The sequence below is a fragment of the Filicampus tigris genome, chromosome 2 (assembly GCF_054856515.1).
Source record: "Filicampus tigris isolate MCC_2025a chromosome 2, RoL_Ftig_1.0, whole genome shotgun sequence".
Taxonomy (NCBI): Eukaryota; Metazoa; Chordata; class Actinopteri; order Syngnathiformes; family Syngnathidae; genus Filicampus; species Filicampus tigris.
The window spans coordinates 13834390-13854048 of NC_141218.1; the positions used below are offsets into that span (position 1 = coordinate 13834390).

At 40.1% G+C, this 19659-nt stretch overlaps 1 protein-coding gene across 5 annotated transcripts in view; it reads right to left on the reverse strand.

The window, feature by feature from the left end:
- The window catches only part of gria2b (glutamate receptor, ionotropic, AMPA 2b), a 43414-nt gene that overhangs the window by 10913 nt on the left and 12842 nt on the right, over positions 1 to 19659 (reverse strand). For all 5 annotated transcript variants that reach the window (XR_015090123.1, XM_086055614.1, XM_086055605.1 and 2 more), the window contains exons 3-13: positions 17630 to 17869; positions 11098 to 11294; positions 9115 to 9168; positions 8882 to 9040; positions 7453 to 7620; positions 5108 to 5212; positions 4907 to 5014; positions 3061 to 3267; positions 2618 to 2985; positions 1493 to 1691; positions 527 to 774 (exon numbers count right to left, since the gene is read on the reverse strand). Coding sequence is in view for 4 of the 5 variants with exons in the window: in XM_086055614.1 (XP_085911740.1) it covers positions 527 to 774; positions 1493 to 1691; positions 2618 to 2985; positions 3061 to 3267; positions 4907 to 5014; positions 5108 to 5212; positions 7453 to 7620; positions 8882 to 9040; positions 9115 to 9168; positions 11098 to 11294; positions 17630 to 17869 (2053 nt within the window). In the remaining variant the exon portion in view is untranslated. The remainder of the gene's footprint in view (positions 1 to 526; positions 775 to 1492; positions 1692 to 2617; positions 2986 to 3060; positions 3268 to 4906; positions 5015 to 5107; positions 5213 to 7452; positions 7621 to 8881; positions 9041 to 9114; positions 9169 to 11097; positions 11295 to 17629; positions 17870 to 19659) is intronic.

Consider the following 19659-nt stretch of genomic DNA (forward strand, 5'->3'; position numbering starts at 1 on the left):
ACATATATGAAAATATGAAATAAGAATTGAATTAATAATCATAATTTTAGCATTTTATTTCCTTTCAATGTCTACATTGGAAATTTTAAGAATCTACTTTGTAAAATTTAACATTATGAAAATTAAAACTAATCTTATTTCATTGATTTTAGATTGGTATATAATAGCAAAACTCATGTAGAAATAGGCTATAAAATGTGACAAATATAAAATGTCACTCTAGCACGTGTATTCCATTATAAATACTATTTTTATTTAATATGGGCAATTTATCAACTTTTCATCGGATGTCATTAATATTGCTTTTTGAAGAACTATATCCAAAATACCCCATTGTTCATGAAAACACTATATATATATTTTTTGCAATTTATCGACTTACAATAAATTGCAACGGGGATTTGAGGGTGGGTAGAGCGCATTACCTTATGTCCTAATACAAACCAGAGACACATAAGCAAAGCTACATCAGGGTAGGTGGGATACTATAACAACATTGGACACATTGTTATACTATTCCACCCACCTTAATGAGGATCCTTTGGGCGTGGCGATCCCGTAGCCTTTGGAGTCCAGGTTGCCTCCCACCTTCATGGTGTCGCACGGCTTGCGCTGCTCAATGTACTCGTTCATGGTGGACTCCAGCAAGTAGGCGTATTTGCCCTTGGACTTGCGGACTCTCAGAACCCCCTCGGCTGTTTTTTTCACAAACACCGAGGGCTCCGCACTCCGCATGTACGTCCACATTTTGTCAAAGAGGGCAATTTTAGAACGCTGTGGGGGGAGGAGAGGATATACATGAGGAAATTCGTGGCAGAATCTTCGATCAGCAACTAGTACATTAATTCCAGAAAAATAAACTTAATTAGTCAAATTGCTCTATTGCAACATCTGAAACAATTTCAAATGATGACAAATTGCAGACTTTATATAATAGACACTATACAGTGCAATGTACATATTCAGTATTGATCCCTGATTCTGTTACATTAATATGACAATTGATGTCTGTAGTTTATACTGTCGCTAATAACTCATTACAAAGGATTTTTGACCCTCAAAGGAAGCCAATTACAGTGGTAAGATATACAAACGAGGCATATATTCTTTATCCTCCACAAAGAACAGCTACGATTACTGCTGTTTACTGTAGAGTTTTAATGTCTGCATTATCCTGCCCCCAGGTGGCCGAGGCAGCACACACACCAAAAAAAGCAGCACAACGTCTATTGAATTGAAGCAAAAATTGCTTTATGTTCTAATTAATTATATCCAATACATTATATCATTAATGTACAATATTAGTGGTCTTTTTCTTATACACATTACAAACATTATTGCATTTTCTTTTTTTTTTTTTTTAGAAAAGCTGCATAAAAACATTGCAATCCAAATAAAAGTGCATGAGAATCATTAGATGGGAAGAACAACATCTACTGAGCACATCTAAAACGGTCCTAAATATGCCAGAGGATTAAACTTCATGCCTTACCCTAAAGAACTCTTTAGTGGAGCCTGAATCTAGCGTGCCATACGCAATCTCGGTCTGCTTGGCCAGGTCCTCAGCACTCTCAATGGGCGACACCATTCTCTCCACAGTGAGGAAGGCAGCCAGGTTGGCCGTGTAGGAGGAAATGATGATGAGCGTGAAGAACCACCACACGCCGCCAACGATGCGCCCGGACAGTGACCTGTCGCCCAAGTACAATCACTCGCTCTTTATTAGGACAAAAGATGGCATAAAAGGCTACAATTTATGAGGTGGGAGTCATTAATTCTGTGAGACTTTAGTTCATTTTACAACCAACTAATTATACCGCACATACAGTAGCATGACTTACGATGCTACAAGAGCCCACAAAATGGCCCCACCTGGTTTACATTGATGTACAGGAAAAGTACATGATAATTGCTTATATAAATCGTTTAGACGTTAAATATACCACAAACCATGCTCGCAAAAGTGTCCAAACACTCCGTACGACATAACCCTTAAAAATAAATACTGCAGTTTATAAATGATTTGGTAAAAAAAAAAAAAAAAAAATGGCACTGAAGGTGCTTTTATACTGTATATGCACATGCAGCGAAGACGCTCCATAACTTCTTCTAACAACCCAGGCTAAAATTAGCTCCTCCCCGACAAGCAAAACTCAGTCGAGATGTATTACTTCAACGATACTTCTTTGACATCAATTACTATCTTGCTATTGCCTTTGGCCTTACAGAAAGAGCACAAAAAAATGAAAATAGGTACTGTAAAATCTCGTGAATAACGCTAATTTTTTGAGGAAAAAAATGATCTCAAATCGAGGGGTGTATTATACAGGGGGCTTAAGAAACGAAAATGTTTCAAATTGATTAGACATTTACCAAGATTTAAAAGCAAAGTAAAGAAGTGAAAAATAGCTTATCAAAATGACTAAAATAGCTAGAAGATTTTGAAAACACGATTTTAAAAATACTTTGAAAGGCCTTAATCATAGGTATAGAAAAGGAGCATAGTTTTTAACCTGTCGAAGTAATAATAGGGATGTATTTTTTTTTGGGGGGGGGGGGTGCAGAATTAAATATGTGTGAATGCTCTTCAGCAATCACAGAATAAGATGGTAGCTACCTTGGCGAGATATCGCAGCCTTGTCGCATGAAGGCCCCCAAGGAGAACCACAAGCTGTTGAATATGCCAAACTCGTTGGTGGACTCGTTGGTCTGGATCTGGCCGTCCTCGTACTCCTCGGTGTGCCACTCGTAAGGGCTGAAGCGACTGACCAGGAAGAGCACCACGCTGACGCCGATGTAGGCAAACACGATGCACATCCAGATCTCATAGGCCAGTGGGTCCAGGAAGGAGAAAACGCCGGGCTTGGACTTCTGGGGCTTTTTGATCATAATGGAGATCCCCAGGGACATGAATGGCTTGGAGAAGTCGATCACCTCCTCTCGGACCAAAGTGATGGTCAGCGGAGCCACGGCGATGTCGGCTTTCTGGAAAACAAACAAGGGAATCACCATCGATACTTCCGGTTTTCCTCAATGTTTTGGAAAAAAGAGGCAACTCACCCCGTACACTAACTCGCCGACCATCCCGTTCCAGATCTTGGTCTCCGCATCCCTGGCTCCATACCTGCCGTCACCCACGATTTTCAGCTGGTATTTGAAGCCACAATGTTTGGCGATCTCTGCGGCCAGATCCACGCAGTAGCCTTCGTAGCGGTCGTTATCCTCAAAGAGGTCGGCATTCTTTTTCAGCATGACATAAGGAGCTTCCTGAAGGGCGCCCGTCACAACAAGACATCATTTAGGAAGCTCAGACAATGGAGCGTTGAATTTCAAACTGGCCCAAAAGTTGGATAGCTTGTTATCGTTAGCCTACTAGCATAAGTGCCTTAGCCATTTTAACTTACTGGCTAATACCATGAGCTTGCTATAAAATGTGTTTGTTTCTATACATTATTTGTCAAGCAGGTCATGGTGACCTGCAAAGGTTGAATCAAGGCAACTGGAATCTTTTTTGTTGTTTTGTTTTTTCTTGTCCTTAAAAAAAAAGTCTTAAACTAGCGATACGAAGTTCAACATTTTTTGTAAAAATATGGGCCACAGAGCCAAAAAGTGCATCAGAGTAGACCAATTTCCCAAAGTCTATTGAGCCGAGGCACAACTTTTGCATGATACAAATTTCACAGCACACCACCAAACAAAAATTTGATAGAGTATGTTCCACACCCATCCACAATATCTTTAAACTATGTAAGACCATATCATTTCTTTTTTTATTTACGTGGTTTTAGCCTCCCCTGATTTCAACACATTTAAATCAAAATACATTTTTTAAAAATATGTTTTACATTTGCACCAGTACCACCATCATGACCAGTATTAAAATATAGTAGCGTAATGGGCCCAGGTGACAAAAAAACAAAACCAGACTGATGTTTTATCCTAAAAAGTATATTTAGTATTATTGTTAGCTACTCTAGCATTATGCCTTGTTTGAAAATGAACACTGTACTTTATATAGCAAATAAAAGACTTGATTAAGGACTAAATCGAAATGTACTGTATATATTGTACCTTAATAAAAGTTATACTGCTAATACCTTACTATGCTAATACTGTATGCTTTACTAAAAAGTTAAAAACAACTGAACTGTATTTCCGCAGTGATTGTTTCGCGTACTACTAGAGGGAGCCCACATACAGTCAATATACTGGCATGTTTTCCATGAAAAATGGGTACTAAAAAAATTACGGAAAGACCAAGAACGGAGCCCCAAAAGAACGTAACTTTTTTTTTCTTCAATTGAAAAAAATCTGAGACTACACAAGTCTGGGAGGCTCGACTGTAGTTTAAACCACATACAAAGAGCCCACAAATAAATGCAGACAAAGTATGTCCAAACATATGCGTTGAAAAAACTTTCCAAATATCTACTAATAACCCAGACTAAACTTAGCTCCTCCCCTACATACATACTTTTAGTTGGGACCTATCACTTCCTTTGATACCAATTACCACTCTCCTATTAGTCAAATAGGTCAATTCTTAAATAGCGAACCGCGAACTGCACTTGTTTTATAATATTAGACCAAGTTAACCTGTGCTTATGACAGTGAGTAATGTAAAATGTAACATTGCCAGTAAAGATTTTATAATGGTGACTTTGTGGACTCAAGGGAGAATTAATCCTAATAGATGTGAAAGTCCAGCAATTTAAGGCACCACCATATTATTGCCCATCGGTTAGTGTTGCAAATCAAGATGAATGATAACGGAGCAGCATTTACACTGTGTGTCTTTCTGTCTTAATGTTACCTGGTGTCTGGGGAACCAAAGGACAAACACCCTGCAAACCAATTAAAGCAGCCTGAGCGGCCATAAATCAAAGTGTTCTCCTCGATAACTTACCAAGATGGTGGTGACAATGACCGTTTTGTTTTCCATCCCCGTTGAGTCGTTGGCAGAGACGTCGGATTTGGTGACGGCCATTTTGTCAACCTCGTTCCAGTAGCCAATCTGTCGGCCATGAAGAAGTAATGAGCGCCCGTTAGAGTAAGACACACGTCGTTAATCTTGAGAGCGTTTTCCCCCCCGCAAGGGGGATTTTACCTTTACGGGGCCGTTGTTCTTCAGTTCCATGATGTTGACTGAGTAGTTCACCCGCTTGCCATGTTGGTCAAACTGGATGTTGCCCGTCAAGCCCTCCACGCGCACCTGTGGCAACAATGTGTCTTTTAAATTCAAAGATACTGCAGATAATAACGGAATCACGCATTTTAATGGAGCTGCCACATATTTAAGGATAAAGGGAGTGACACTTTCAGCTATCAAACGGAACTGATTCCTAAACAGAGTGATGTTGGACCTCTGTCACACATGAAAAAAATCCCTCGATTTGTTGGAAGGGCTGATGGACAATGTGTTCTTAATACATACCTGTCAACTTGTACGTTTTCCCCGTATTTTATACGTTTTTTTGATCATTTCAAATTGTGTACGCCGTATAACAATTTTTGTATGGGGGGCAAAAAAATTTAAAACTCGTTTTTTGTTAGACCAATCGCGTCTTGCCCATTTCGGCTCTAATCCGGAGCGTCCGTTAGCGATTCCGTCTGCAAACTTGGGCCGACTTTCACAAGCAAATTCCCCCCCGCCCCCGTTGAGCGATAAACACTGTGTAAGATTCTATATAGAAATATCCGTTCCGTTTCCACCACCTCACCCGCTGAGCGATAAATACTGTGTAAGATTATATATAGATACTGTGTAAGATTATATACAGAAATGTACGGGCAAATTACAACTTTTGTTGATTCAGCACAGCCCGGGGTTGACAGGTATGTTAATATGTCTTTATATGTTCCCAAAAGAGAAGAAAGTCTGGAAAAACAGTTTTGTTTTTGTTTTTTTGCATTTGGTTTTAATGGAGCCCAAGTGGTAATCCGAAATGACTCCATAAATAAGCTTTTGTGAAACCTTTTAACAATAAACACCCTCTTCAAAACCCCCATTGGGGTTAGTGCACTTCTGCCTTGCACAAACCAGCAAAGTAAAGTCATTTAAGGCCTCATGTTTAGTCATTAGGGATGCAATATAGTATAGCATCTTAAATCTTTTGGCCACTATTTGAGTCTGAGTTACAAAAAGAAATACTGAAAAAAATGAATCATCTTATCCATCCATCCATTATCTGTTCCGCTTCTCCTCACAAGGGTCGCGGGGCGTGCTGGAGCCTATCCCAGCTGTCTTCGGGCAGTAGGCGTGGGACACCCTGAACTGGTTTGCCAGCCAATTGCAGGGCACACAAAGACAAACAAACATCCGCACTCACAATCACACCCAGGGGCAATTTAGAGTGTCCAATTAACCTACCAAGCATGTTTTTGGAACGTGGGAGGAAACCGGAGTACCCGGAGAAAACCCACGCAGGCACGGGGAGATCATGTAAACTCCACACAGGGAGGCCGGGATTGAACCCACGACCTCTGAACTGTGAGGCGGATGTGCTAACTAGTCGTCCACCGTTCCACCCAATCTTATTTTTTAATTCGATTTTTTTTTTTAGTAGAGTGCAACATCATTTTTTTGTCTTCTTGTTACATAACAGATGATGTCTGAATCTGTATATAAGAGCTACAATCTTTTTACCTAAGGAAGTGCAGTAAAAAAAAAATGACAAAGACCAACAGGAATTTTTGGGGGGTATTCCCTAAGGATGTGGGCAATACAGTTTGAAAATCCCTGGCATAGAGGGTTTCACATGCCAAGATACAGACTGGACAGTAGGCGTCTAGACAAAAAAAATATCCTGCGTCTCGCCTTTGACTGGCAGCCAACTTAGACGGCAAAGAGCTAAGAATAAATTGGAGTCTATTTGAAGGAAGCTAATATCATCCCCCCCAAAACTGATTCTTTGGCTTTGGCAACTCAGTAGTACAACTGTTCTCTACGACGCTGGCCAACGTAGGCATCAATACACTTTTGGGGAATGGCCTACATAAGTGGAAAATGAATCGTTTTATTTGGAGGAGTGCAGTGGTTCATTCGGTGACACGTCAATGACCACCTTGCGAATTACTGGCAACCAATCTGGTGCCTAGTTTGCTTTTCCCACAAAAACAGCTGTGATACACTCCACTTTACCTTGCCTGGGGAATATGTTGAATCAGTTGGCCCATATACAGTATGCTGTGGCGAGATAAATTCCAGTATCACTTCAATTTTGACTGTTTTCAACAGTACGGCCGCTTCTTATTTGAAGGTTTCGACTAAAACACTAGAAAAGCGTCCCTTGGTTTAATCTCATGAATGTTCACATGCGTAAGAACAACATCAATCATTTCCGTGCAACACCCGCCGCCTTTGTTGTCGTTTATGCCTTCCCATTCCCAAAGGCGGCTAAATCTACTGTTGCCGTGGCAACCGGTCACAAGACGAGCACGGCTACGTCTTACCTGCTTCAGCGCTCGCTCGATCTCCACTCCTTGAGCCCAGGGAACGGCCGGGTTGGCCAGGCAGTCGCCGGTGTTTGCCCGCCGGGTGAAGTCGATGCGCTGCTTGTGCAGGTAGCGGAAGGCCTCCGTCATCACCTGCACCGCGTCGTAGGTCAACGCTGACGTGTACTAGGTACAAGAAAACACAGGGAGGAACACTAGTTAGGAAAATCCAGGTTTATGTAAAAAATAGATAACTACAGTAATCCCAAGCATATTCACGGTTTATCCTTCACAAATTCACCTATTTGCGTTTTTTTGTGCGGTTGTTGAAATACCCTAAGATGCCTCAAAATGACACCCAAATAGGAGAGTAGTACAGTAATTTGGTGTCAATACATCTGGACTGGACAAACTTTGTGTGTCGGGAAAGAGCTATGTTTAGCCTGGGTTGTCAGTGGACGTTACGGACAGTCTTTGTAAGTCTTAAGATGAGTTTTAAATTATATTAAACTGTTTCGGAATAATAGTTTAAGGTATATCCGCAATTTCAACTATTAATATAGACCAAAGTGTGGTTCATGTACCTTTAACGGTGTGCGGGCTCCCTCTAGTGGTATGCAAATAAATTACTGAATCAAATAAATATACAAATTAAAAAATACATTAAAAACGGTAAACGAGTAAAAACAAAGGAGTTGATGGTCAATCAAATCATGGAACGCACATTGAGTAACCTTGTGTATGAAATGTGCTATATAAATAAAGCTACCTTACTTTTTAAAATTAAATGTTCCCAATATTTAAGCATACTATTGATGTTCAAACTGTGTATAATGTTAGAGTGGCTTATAATAATGTTGAATACATTTTTACAAATAAAACAGCTCATTTTTTAAGACCACTTGGGCCTACTCTGCTTTTTAAAAAAAAAATTTAAGGTGGAACTTTCTGAATCAGTGATTCCGATTCTACAAAACCTGGAAATCTTATCATCTAGGCGGCCATTGAAAAACAGGCTCCTCCAGCAATATTTCAGATTGTTTTCTTGCATTAAACTCATTCATTACAAAGAGGTAAATACAATATGTTGGTATCTCCTGAGAGTGCTCGGCCGAGGCCTGTGACTTGCCGAGTGCCATTCTAGTTACAATCTACAGTGCTTAAGAAATTTAATAAACCACCTATCCCCTGTCGCTACCTACTCGGCATTATATAGCGCTTTAATGTGGACTCTTTCAATTTGAGTGAGCTTGAAAAGGAAGGAATCTCAAAGTGGATTCCGTAGAACAACATGGGATTCATTACAAATCCCAAGGCCATGAGGCTGGACGTTGCTGGAGTGCATACATGCAGTACATGGTGTTCTTGGCCAGACTTGCTTAATAATGCACATAGCGTACATGTCTGAAGCACTGTGGTACATGCAAACATGAAGTCCGAGGCTCACCCTGATCTTGCTGTCCGCTCCAGGATACTCCTTCTCCTCCAAGGCTTCCCACCTCTGGTCGAACTTGGACACCAGCGGGTCGTCAAAATCCACAATCTGGAAGCCCGATACGTTGGCACCGCCGTACTGGATTTTAGATAGGTCGCCGTCGACAAAACCCTGAAAACATGATGCAATGTGGTTATTTTTGCGGCCGAACTGTGTAAAAAACTTGACTGTTGTTTTATTCTTACCAGATTGGCTATGATGTAATGGTAGCCTTTCACGTGTCTGCCAATGGTGATGACCTGCAGAATCATAGATGAGATGAAAAAAATATATATATAATTTCATACAAAATTGAGTACATTATTTTATTTCTGGATTATATCAAGATTAACAACAGATTAATTTTTATGAATAAGGCGGGGGGGGGGGTCGCGGCCGGAAGGACACCCAGGTCAAGGGTGGAGGGTCGCGGCCGGACGGGCAAAAAAGGGTCAAGTGCCCAGCTCTGGAAATCGGATTTATCTGTCACTACTTTAATTTCAGGCATTTTATTTTGTTTGTGTAATGTTCTCAATTATAAAAGAAGTACTGCGTTGTATGGCTGAGCAATTCATCGAAAAAATTGTTTATGGTTCTGGCTGATCTTTTTTTTGAAGAACATTTTTTGAGGCAGCATCTAGTTTAAAGCGCTGACTTTCAGTGTTTTTCATTAACAACATGCCAGAAAACAGAGAGGAGCTAGTTTACAAAAGCGCAGTGTTCCTAATCTAATGACTTTTCAGACCCACCTAGCCACTATTGTTGAAATAGGGCAACTAGCGAGTGTAATTCTAGCAACAAAACGGACAACACCAGCAGAATATTTGTCACATAGTTTTTGTATGACAAGAAAGGAGACGTGCGGAAGGCAATGGTGTTAAACGTGTGCTGAACATTGCCAAAGACATGGTGCCCACTTTGACACTGCAAAAGCAAGGAATTATCAACAATTTTAGATCAAAACATTTTGAAATGTTGATTGTATTAAGGATTGTGTTTATGCACTGTAGGAAGTGAGGAAATAGTACTTACAGTATTTCACAATATCTGGTAACATGTTTTTAAGTGAATCAGTTCTGTGGAATTTGATTCTAGTTAATGCTGGTGGAAAAATACTTCCTGTAAAACTTGTTTTAAAGCTTGTTTGGTATCAGGGGAAATCTCACAATGGGCAAAACAACAGAAATCAAAATTTAGACCTTGGATAATGTGATATTTGTTCTCTCATTTTTAAATTTGATTCAAATGGGAAATTCTAAAATACTTCAGCTGGGTCCACCTGCTACAACCTATTCCATTGGAATTTTCCGTGTGTATTACCCAACTTTATGAGCACATCCTTTTTGAATTCTTTCCAAAGGCCAACTGCGTGTCACGCAAGCTAGCGTAGCTGATGCTTGCAGCCATTATCGCTGTATTAACAACCTGTGTAGTTGACAGTAACGACTGTGGCAGAAAGAGATATCCAATGCGACTTTTCCTTATCAACAGCAGCAGCAACGGGGGTGGAAAAAAGGGATGGAAAATTGATCGGCTTTGTAGTGTTTGAAGGCGTGACAGGTGCGACACACCTGAAGCTAATCCCGCCGCTTGACTGGCACCTCTGTCTGTCGGGATGACGGCGCCGGGCAGATCTGAATAGTGACGTTTTGTATCTGCGACCGGTGTACAAAGCCTGGAATGCCTAACTGGAGTTCCCTGATACACACGCGTGAAGATGTCGGGTTCATTGCGTGCAGCGAGAAAATATTGAATTACAGTGAACCCTTGCCAATTTGCAATTCATTATTCAAAAATTCATGTTTTTTTTTTTTTCTGTGTAACCAGTTCTCAGCGATTCATAAATTAAAAAAAAAAAAAACCTTATCAATTGGGATTTTTGTCTTCTGTCTATAAAGCAAAGCCCTGGCTGGTCAGAAAATGGTAATTGGTGTCAAGGAAGTATTTTGAAGTGATAAATCGCAACTGTCAGATTTAATCTAGATCTTTGTGTGTCACAGAGGAGCTAAGCCTTGTATGGGTTGTTAGTGGGAGTCAGGGAGAGTGCAATGTGACTATGAGGAAATGTGTTCGACACTCCTGTAGACAGTTACAGTACATTCTTAAGGGTGGGCATACTTTTGTTATGTCAGAGCTCAGTCCTGCGCATAGCATGTTTTACTATATAGTAGCAGAAGTGTAAAATAGACCTGGTCCATGATGTCTTTGACTTTGTCCTGTTCACAGTCCAGGATCACCCTGCGCTCCTTCTTATTCTCCAGATCCTGGAAAAGCGAGCGATATGCTTCGTCCTTGCGCTCATCTTTCAGGTTGCCCACGTTGATGGCCGTCACTTGCCACTTCCTCTCGGCCGCCGTATCCAGGACCACCTGAAGCGTTGTCAGGCCTGACAAAGGGGGGAGCGCAAAATCACATGAAAGCATCTGGGTTTCATTGTCCTGACGACAAAATATCAAATTAGGCAATAGAAAACAGCAGAACAAGACAAACTACGCAGAACGCTGCCTAAGCCTAACAATTTGCAACATTCCCTACCGTAACGGATGAACCGACTAACTGACCAACCAGCCAACTAACCAACCAACCAAAAAAAAAAAAAAAAAAAAAACGACTAAGTGAGGAACCGACTGACTAGCCAACTAACTGACTACTCTAACTGACTGACAAAACTACCAGAGCAACAAACCCACCAACCAACAACAAACTGACCAGCAGACTAATCAACCAATCGACCAACTGACTAACAAACTAACTAAACAACTGACAGACAAACCCAAAGACCAATATATGAACTGACAAACTAAACAACCAACTCCCTGACTAAACAACACAATAGCCAACCAACTGCCTACCAGAGTAATCAACCAACCCACTAACTGACTGACTAACCAACAGCAGCCCAAATCTCTCCCCTAGCTCATGTGAAAGCAGCATCATTATTCTGGAAATAAGCTCAATAATGTGGCAGACACGACATATTCACGGTCAGCCATTGTTGGTTTATTGCCGATCGGCTGCCATCTCAGGCTCGTTAAAAAGCCTGTGATTCAGTGCTTTTATGTAACGAGCTTGTCAGGGTGAGTCACAGGTATTCTGCATCGCAACCAAGTGTGGGAGTGAAGTGTCTCGAACAGCTCGCAGTTTATGACAGGGTACACTTTCCATCATTTCTTATCTTTGTTGGTGAGTTCTTTGTTGATCTGTTTCTTTTTCTATTGCCTTAACTGTCGAGCTCAATTTAAATAGAGGAAGGAAAAATATAATCCCAATCACGGCTGACCTGTTTTCTGAATCTGAGGCGTGATTGGTCGTTGTGAACGGTTGTGATGTCGTTTTCAGTCGACAGAAGACAAAATGGCCGCCCCCGGAGATGGCTAAAAACGAGTGCATTTTGCTGCTTAATTTATATTCCACAAACGCAAAATTAATCAGAATGCAGAACATATGCTGCTGGGAACATATTCTTGAAAAAAATTGACTTCCGCTTTAAGGGCTCCCCTACAAGTGGGAGTCACAAATACCTGATCAGAGGCTAAATTCAAGACTATGAATGTATGTGCTAAACTCAAGGGAATTAATTTTGTAGCATCATCTCTAGATATCAATATTTTAGCATCCAACAAAGTTTGTACAGGAAAACTTTGAACAATATAGCATTAGCAGCAAAGCTAGCACAAACAACATGAGAGGGATGTATTTTATCATAGAGTATTTTATACCTTTGCAACATTTTTCCAAAATTGACAAATGACATCTACAATGGGTATCCTGAGTTTACGACTGAATTCTGTTCGTTTGTCGAATTTCTAACCACCGATGAGAAACAATCGCTTGAATTTGAGAGTTGGCTCGTGAGGTCTATTTTGGTCTATTATCAATTTCTGTTTTCTACTGTGTAGTCTACCTAACACACAGCAACAATTCAATCTGAGTAAATAAATAAATGAAATTAGGGATTTGTAAATAAATAACAGTAAATTTGACTCCGTATATGTTTTTCTTAAACAAATAAATATACCTAGCCTCAAAAAAATTCACAGATGTCTTAAAACTTGTGCATTTGTATGAAAAAGAAATACATCTGTAGTAATATAATAATAAGAAAACATTTAATAATTATTTTCTGAACGTTTAGGAAAACATGCTAAAATCGAGAATTTGCTAGTTCAATCATCACCCCCTTTCTTATTCTAAGGTAACCAGGAATAAAATCTCATTAACAAATTAGAATTCCTTATTAAGATTTTTAAGTAAAAATGCTAGAAGCAAGTGAAATGCTCTCACATAAAAACTGCCTGTTAAGAAAAAAAAAGGGCATATTTTATCGTGAACGTGAAATATTTAGTCCTAAGTGGATTTGAGTTTTTGCACTAATAAAAGCAATCTGCGACACTATTGCCATAATTGTTGTACTAATTGTAATTGTAATTGTAAAACTATGACATATTTCTGCTTTAATTCATTTTTGAGCTGCCAGCTGCGAGATGACTAATCGACAGATCCAATGAAATGAAAGTGTGCAAAACGTCCGTGACGGATCTGATTAACGAGTCTTTGAGTGCAATGGAGCGGCCAAATGTGCTCCTCCAGTCTTTATATCACCATCTTGTTTGGCCTCTTATTTCCCCCCCGCCCCCCGAAAACAGATTCCCGGCCCGAACGAGACGTTTAATTATGCCTCTTGATCAATGTGACGTTCCCTGCGAATTAAAGACGTTTCACAGCTGAATCTCGCCCGTATCGATCCTCGGGTTGCGCTTTAATCTAAAAGCCTGGCGTATGTAATCGTGGCGTGACGGCGATGGGGTGAAATATCGATCAAAACTATTTTTTTACGACGCAGGAAAATGGGAGACTCGCACTTTGATTTGAACGAGCTATATGTGTCATAATTACAATGTGGACACAATGTTCTGGCTGACCCATGAGCTAAAAACAGGACAATCTTACTTCAGGTCGTCATGTATTTGATCTTTAGATTTGGTGAAGCAGCATGTGGTTTGTTGTGGAAGGTTGTTTTGTGTACTCTCTAGTCTAACAATCAATAATCAGATGTTTGTAGTCATGTTTCAGTACAAGCATGATCGCAGCTGTCGTTCTAGTCAAAAATGATGTTCTCATCTACAATTGTGATCCTGATTAAAAACATACAATTGCGAGCATCACAAATATGCAGTTGTGATCCTGATCCCAAACACACAATTTTGATCATGACCAGAAACATATTTGCATTCCCCATAACAAACATACATTTGTGATCCTGATCACAAATATATAATTGTGATCTGGATTGTAAGCATACAATTATGATTCGGATTTTAAAAAATACAAGTGTGATCCCCCTTACATACTGAATTGCCAACATACAATTACGATCCAGATAAAAAAAAATAACATTGTGATCCTGCTTACAAACAGCTAATTCTGGTCTTGCTCACAACCATTTAATTGTGTGATCTGGATCAAAAACATACAATTGTGATCCTGATCAAACATATACAACTGTAATCTTGCTCACAAATTTACAATTGTGATATGGATTTCAAGCACACAATTACAATTCGGATAAAAAAAAAATTGTGATAATGCTTACAAACGTACAATTGTGATCTGTATGGCAACTATACAACACAGATCCTGAGCTCAAAAACACAATTTCAGTGCTGCTCACACTCAAACAATTATGATCTTGATTGTAAACATACAATTGTGACAACGAACAGAAAACTGCTATCTGGATCACAAAGACGCAATCTCAGTCCTGATCACAATTGTCATCCTGATCAATTCCATACTTCTTTTGATTGAAGATAATTCTATGTTTTGCTTTGAATGTTTTAAAGCACTTTGAGTTGCATTTTTATGTATGAAAAGTGCTATATAAATAAAATGTGATTGATCGATTGATACTGAATCATCGAGATCCTGACCAAAAACATACAATTGTTCTCAATTACTTGGAACAGGGCGTTCAAACGTCACATAGATAATGAACCATATGCTGCTTTACCAAGCCTTAAGACATTACTATCTGATCCCATGCCTCAACAACCTCCATTACAACCTGCTACACTATGCAGAGTGCACCGTATACCGTATATAGACATGGACTAGTAGCGCATGTTGCATGCATGAGGCCTGCTGAGTGCACACAGAAGGCATCACGTGATTAATGCACTCGTAAGAAGAGAGTCTATTGACTTGCCAGCGCTTGCTTGTTGGCTTAGCAAGGATTTAGTGCAGTGATGCTCTTTCCTCCATTTCACTCCACACTAAACATGACACGCGCACACACATTCTCTGTGCATCTACGGCATCTCCTCGGATGGCTTTCATGATGTACCCGACGCCCCCCCCCTCCTCCGCCCACCCCGCACCCCCCCATATCTCCTCTTCACGCTCTCATTCCATTCAACAACGCAACTCAGAGCCTGTCCCCGAATAATAAATAAAAGGGGGCAAATCCGCCTCCCCGCAAAAATCCTGCCGCATGAAACCTGCTGCTTACTGTACTAGTGCGACGGACACCGATGGGACCGCAGTGCATATATTTCGCCATCGCACGGCTGTCTAATTAGGTCAGTGTGATCCTCTCGTTTCCATGGCAACCCGTGTGTGGCACTGGCAAGAGGAAAGGATGGAAGGAAGGAAGGCGGAGAAGAGTGGTGGAAGTGACTGCAGGTCGCTAAGTGATGCAAAAATGTGTGTGTGTGTGTGCGGGGGGGGGGCGCGCGTGCGTGCGTGTGTGTGTATTTGACGGATGTGAGGGAGTTGTCATGGGGTTAGGATGACTTCAATTCGCACATCGAGCCACTTCACTTGGTTTATGTAAGACGTACATTTATCAGACACTACATTAGGTACACCTGACCAATCTAATGGGAATCATGAAAAAAAATCAAATCAAAATTCTTAACTTAACAGCTTAACACATGGGTTCCTGGGACTTTTTTGTGGGTCAAGTGAAACTTGCTTCGAGTTAGGGTTGAAGTTAGGGTTAGTTAGGGATGAAGTTTCATTGAATGACCCATGAAAGCAACCAAAATGATCAGTGGCCATTTCAAAACACAATTGCGTTTGTGGAATATGAGTTAAGCAGCAAAATCCACCCCTTTTTAGCCATCTCAGAGGTCGGCCATTTTTTCACTTCTATCGACTGAAAATGACATCACAACTGCTCAGGGCTCAGGTAAAGACCAATCACGGCTCTGCTTCAGAAAACATTTCAGCCGTGATTGGTCGTTACCTGAGCCCTGGGTAATTGTGATGTCATTTTCAGTCGACAGAAGTGACAAAATGGCCGCCCTCTGAGATGGCTAAAAAGTGGTGGATTAAGTCTTATTCCACAAACGCAATATTGATCAGAATGCCTTGTTTCAACTAGTGGACTTGCATGGAACATATTCTTGAAAAAAATATGTTTGGGTTGACTTCCTCTTGTCCTTTTTGGCGATGGCTTCTTGAGACTTGTGTTTTCTTTTCTTTGTCTACTCACGAACAGACACGCCTACCAAATTTCAGATTGCAAAGTGAACCGGAACCCTCCCAATCACAAACAAATCCCAGCATTATTATTTTCATTATTATTATGATTATAAGTGTGGAGGTCCATAGCTGCAGGGCCCATCACCTCCACTGCATGTCACGACTACCACACACTTCCAATAGATGTTACATAAAACACACACGCACAAACTCATAAACACGCGTTGCAACTGATTGTATGTGACAAGCCCCCTTTCATTAAATACACCTGGGGGGTCCAATACAGAACCGCATGGGGGGGCAATGCAAACAATGAAGACTTGAGGACATTTCTGGCAGTATGAGGACAAAATCATCAAGTCACAAGTTCCAAGTAACACCTTGGAGCAATCTTGGAATTTACTGAAATAGAATGAGAAGCCTATGGTATGCCTGAATAGAATAAAATATTTTTATTGCATTATTATACTTTTTTTTAAATTTTATTTATAATGTTGTTTCATTATATTGCATGATTTAAATATTCATGCTGCAAGATACTATATCACACCATACTATAAATATATTACAGTGGCCCCCCTGACTGTATATGTGTTATATACATATAAATCAAAATATTATTGTAACTAAATATTTTTAAAATAGTTGATAATGTTGAGCGGGTGTTTTGGGAATAACCTCTAAAAAAATATTTCAAAAATTGAAAAAAGTCCAAGAATATGCAAATATGCTGGTGCTTTACGGGGCTTCACAAATGCACTATATAAATGAAATTGTATTGTATTGTATTTTGAAATGATAATAAGAATGATTCGATTTGGTTCGATTCTTTGGAATTACGATTCAGTATGGTACGCCTGTAGTTTTTGTTATGTTTCTTATTATGCAACACAAAAATTTCTCCAAAGCTCAAACTATCCAAGTTATTTAGATTCACAGAAAGAACAAATCATCAGCAACGTCAATTCATATCTGATATACGTCTCTCATAAAAGACGATTTGATACATACATATCTCGAGACGTGTGGCGCTTTACAATTCAAGGATGCGACACTTTTCAAATGTAACGATTCGATTCGGTTCGTCAAACCAAAAACGATTTTCTGATTTGACTCGCTTTTTGTTCCACCTCTAGATTTTTCTTTTCCTCTAGAATTTTCAAACCGCATCTTTGCCCACTCAAATCCCAACACATGTGAAGAAAGAAATGGCGCGTTAACGGCGTGCTGTCTGACCTCGATCGCTGTCGTACAGGTAGGCGAACTTGTCCCACTTGTAGTACTCGATGAGGCTGAGCAGCGGCCCCTTGATGTCGGGCCTCATCTGGATGATGAACTGCTGGTTGCCATCCAGCGGGAAGCTGGGCGTGATGAAGGACACGTGCAGCGTGCCGCAGAACGACGTGATGGTGTTGACCGACTTCTTGTCGTAGAATCCAAAGATGGCGTAGACGCCCCTGGAGAACTGCGAGCAGACTGCAACGCAGAGAGACAAAACAAGTTAGTTGTTTTACATCCGTTAGCGCGCCTCGGGAACGCGCCTTGTTCGCCGTGTCTGCCGGCTGATTAATTGATTTCCGTCTTTTAACTTGCGCCGGGGGACTGCTTGTACTAAAGAGGACATATGCAGGAGAAAGTCACTAAAAGCCAACAAGCCAGCTGAATCTCAGAATGTTCGATTGCTCGTCTACTTCTTAGCAAGCGGCAACAGAAATAGTTAGTCCTCTTTTAGGCTAAGAGCAAATGAGTATGAGTTTGTCTTCTTAACTCATTCACTGCCATTGACAAATTTATTTGTCTTTTCACAATCCAGCTTTTCAATCCCAGGATCTTATTGATATTTTTTTCAGGTTTTTTTTTCAAATGTCAGGGGAAAAGAGGGTCTGAAAATGCCTGGCAGTGAATGAGTTAAAGATACGACATCAATAATGCAGGGGAAATAGTGCCCGCTAGGCCCGGTGTAGAGCCATCCCTGTACTAGAATTTAATATTAACCAACAAATAACTTAGTAGAATCTTTGTGTTTCATCAAAAATGTTGCACGGATTTCCACAAAATAAATGACACCATCTTTGTACAGTTAAGAATCCAAGAACAGATCCAAGTGAATTATATCCCAAAAATGACATATTTGAGTTTTGGTAGTAATTCAGTGTGAAACAAAAACACTCAGAACAATTGTATGAAACTCTACACACAAAAAATGCACAACCATCGTTCATACAAGAATTTAGTTGGAAATTGTAGGAAAGACTGCCCATTAACATCTAATGACCCTCATGTTATTTAGCAGTGTTTTAATGCTAATATTTATTGTACATATGAGCAAGACCTTCATGTCTTTCTAACTTTTGCGGTCTATGCCGCATGTAATCTACATTTTCATGCCCATGATTTGTGCTACATCCTCCATTCTGTTGACTTTGCAAAAATCACCCCCGCTGTATAATTTACGAGCCGTGCCCCGGCGCCTTCGACAAAGTGGCTTTTTCCGACGTCTAGCATTCATTATGCAGCGAGCGCCTACAAGTCGTCCGTCGTCGCTGCTGCTTTTGTTGCAGTAAACACACGGAAAACCTTTCCCGCCGTCCTGAGGTCGCCGGCCGTTTCTCAAGCGTTACCCCGTGGGTCAGCGGATTAGTGCGTTGTTCGTGCGGCTCGTATTGATCACATGTAACTTCATCAGCTTTATTGACCGCGCTCTGGTGTAATTAATGTAATGAGGCATTTCTACCACTGCAATATCATGGGAAGGACGTGCTGAAGAATTGAGAAGAGGATTGTATAAAAATGTAAAGTAATTATTTTCTTCAAGAGAATTTAGCATGACATTATGAACACATATTATGCACAAATTGTGCACATTCTTTGTATTTTTCCCCAAAAATGTTTTCTGAAATTGCACAAAAAATATGGTATGTTTTTCTTCAAAATTTTGGATGTACAATGTTTTTACTCTCCCGCGAGAATTTAGTATGAAATTGTAAAAAAAGAAAAAGATTTTTTTTAAAAGAAGCCAAAATCATTCTGTTCTCAGGCAACACTTGTTTAGCTATTTCAAAGCAATTTGAAATAATTAAAATTCAAAAGAAAAAAATTACTGCAAGAATTTAGTTGGAATTTGGACAAAAATAAACAGGATTTAATAATTTAATATGAAATTATAGAAAAATGTGTACAAGTTTTGTGCTTTTGCAAAAAAATAGTCGGAAATGATACAAAAATGTATTTGGTAGGAAATTGTACTAACAAATATCACAATCTTT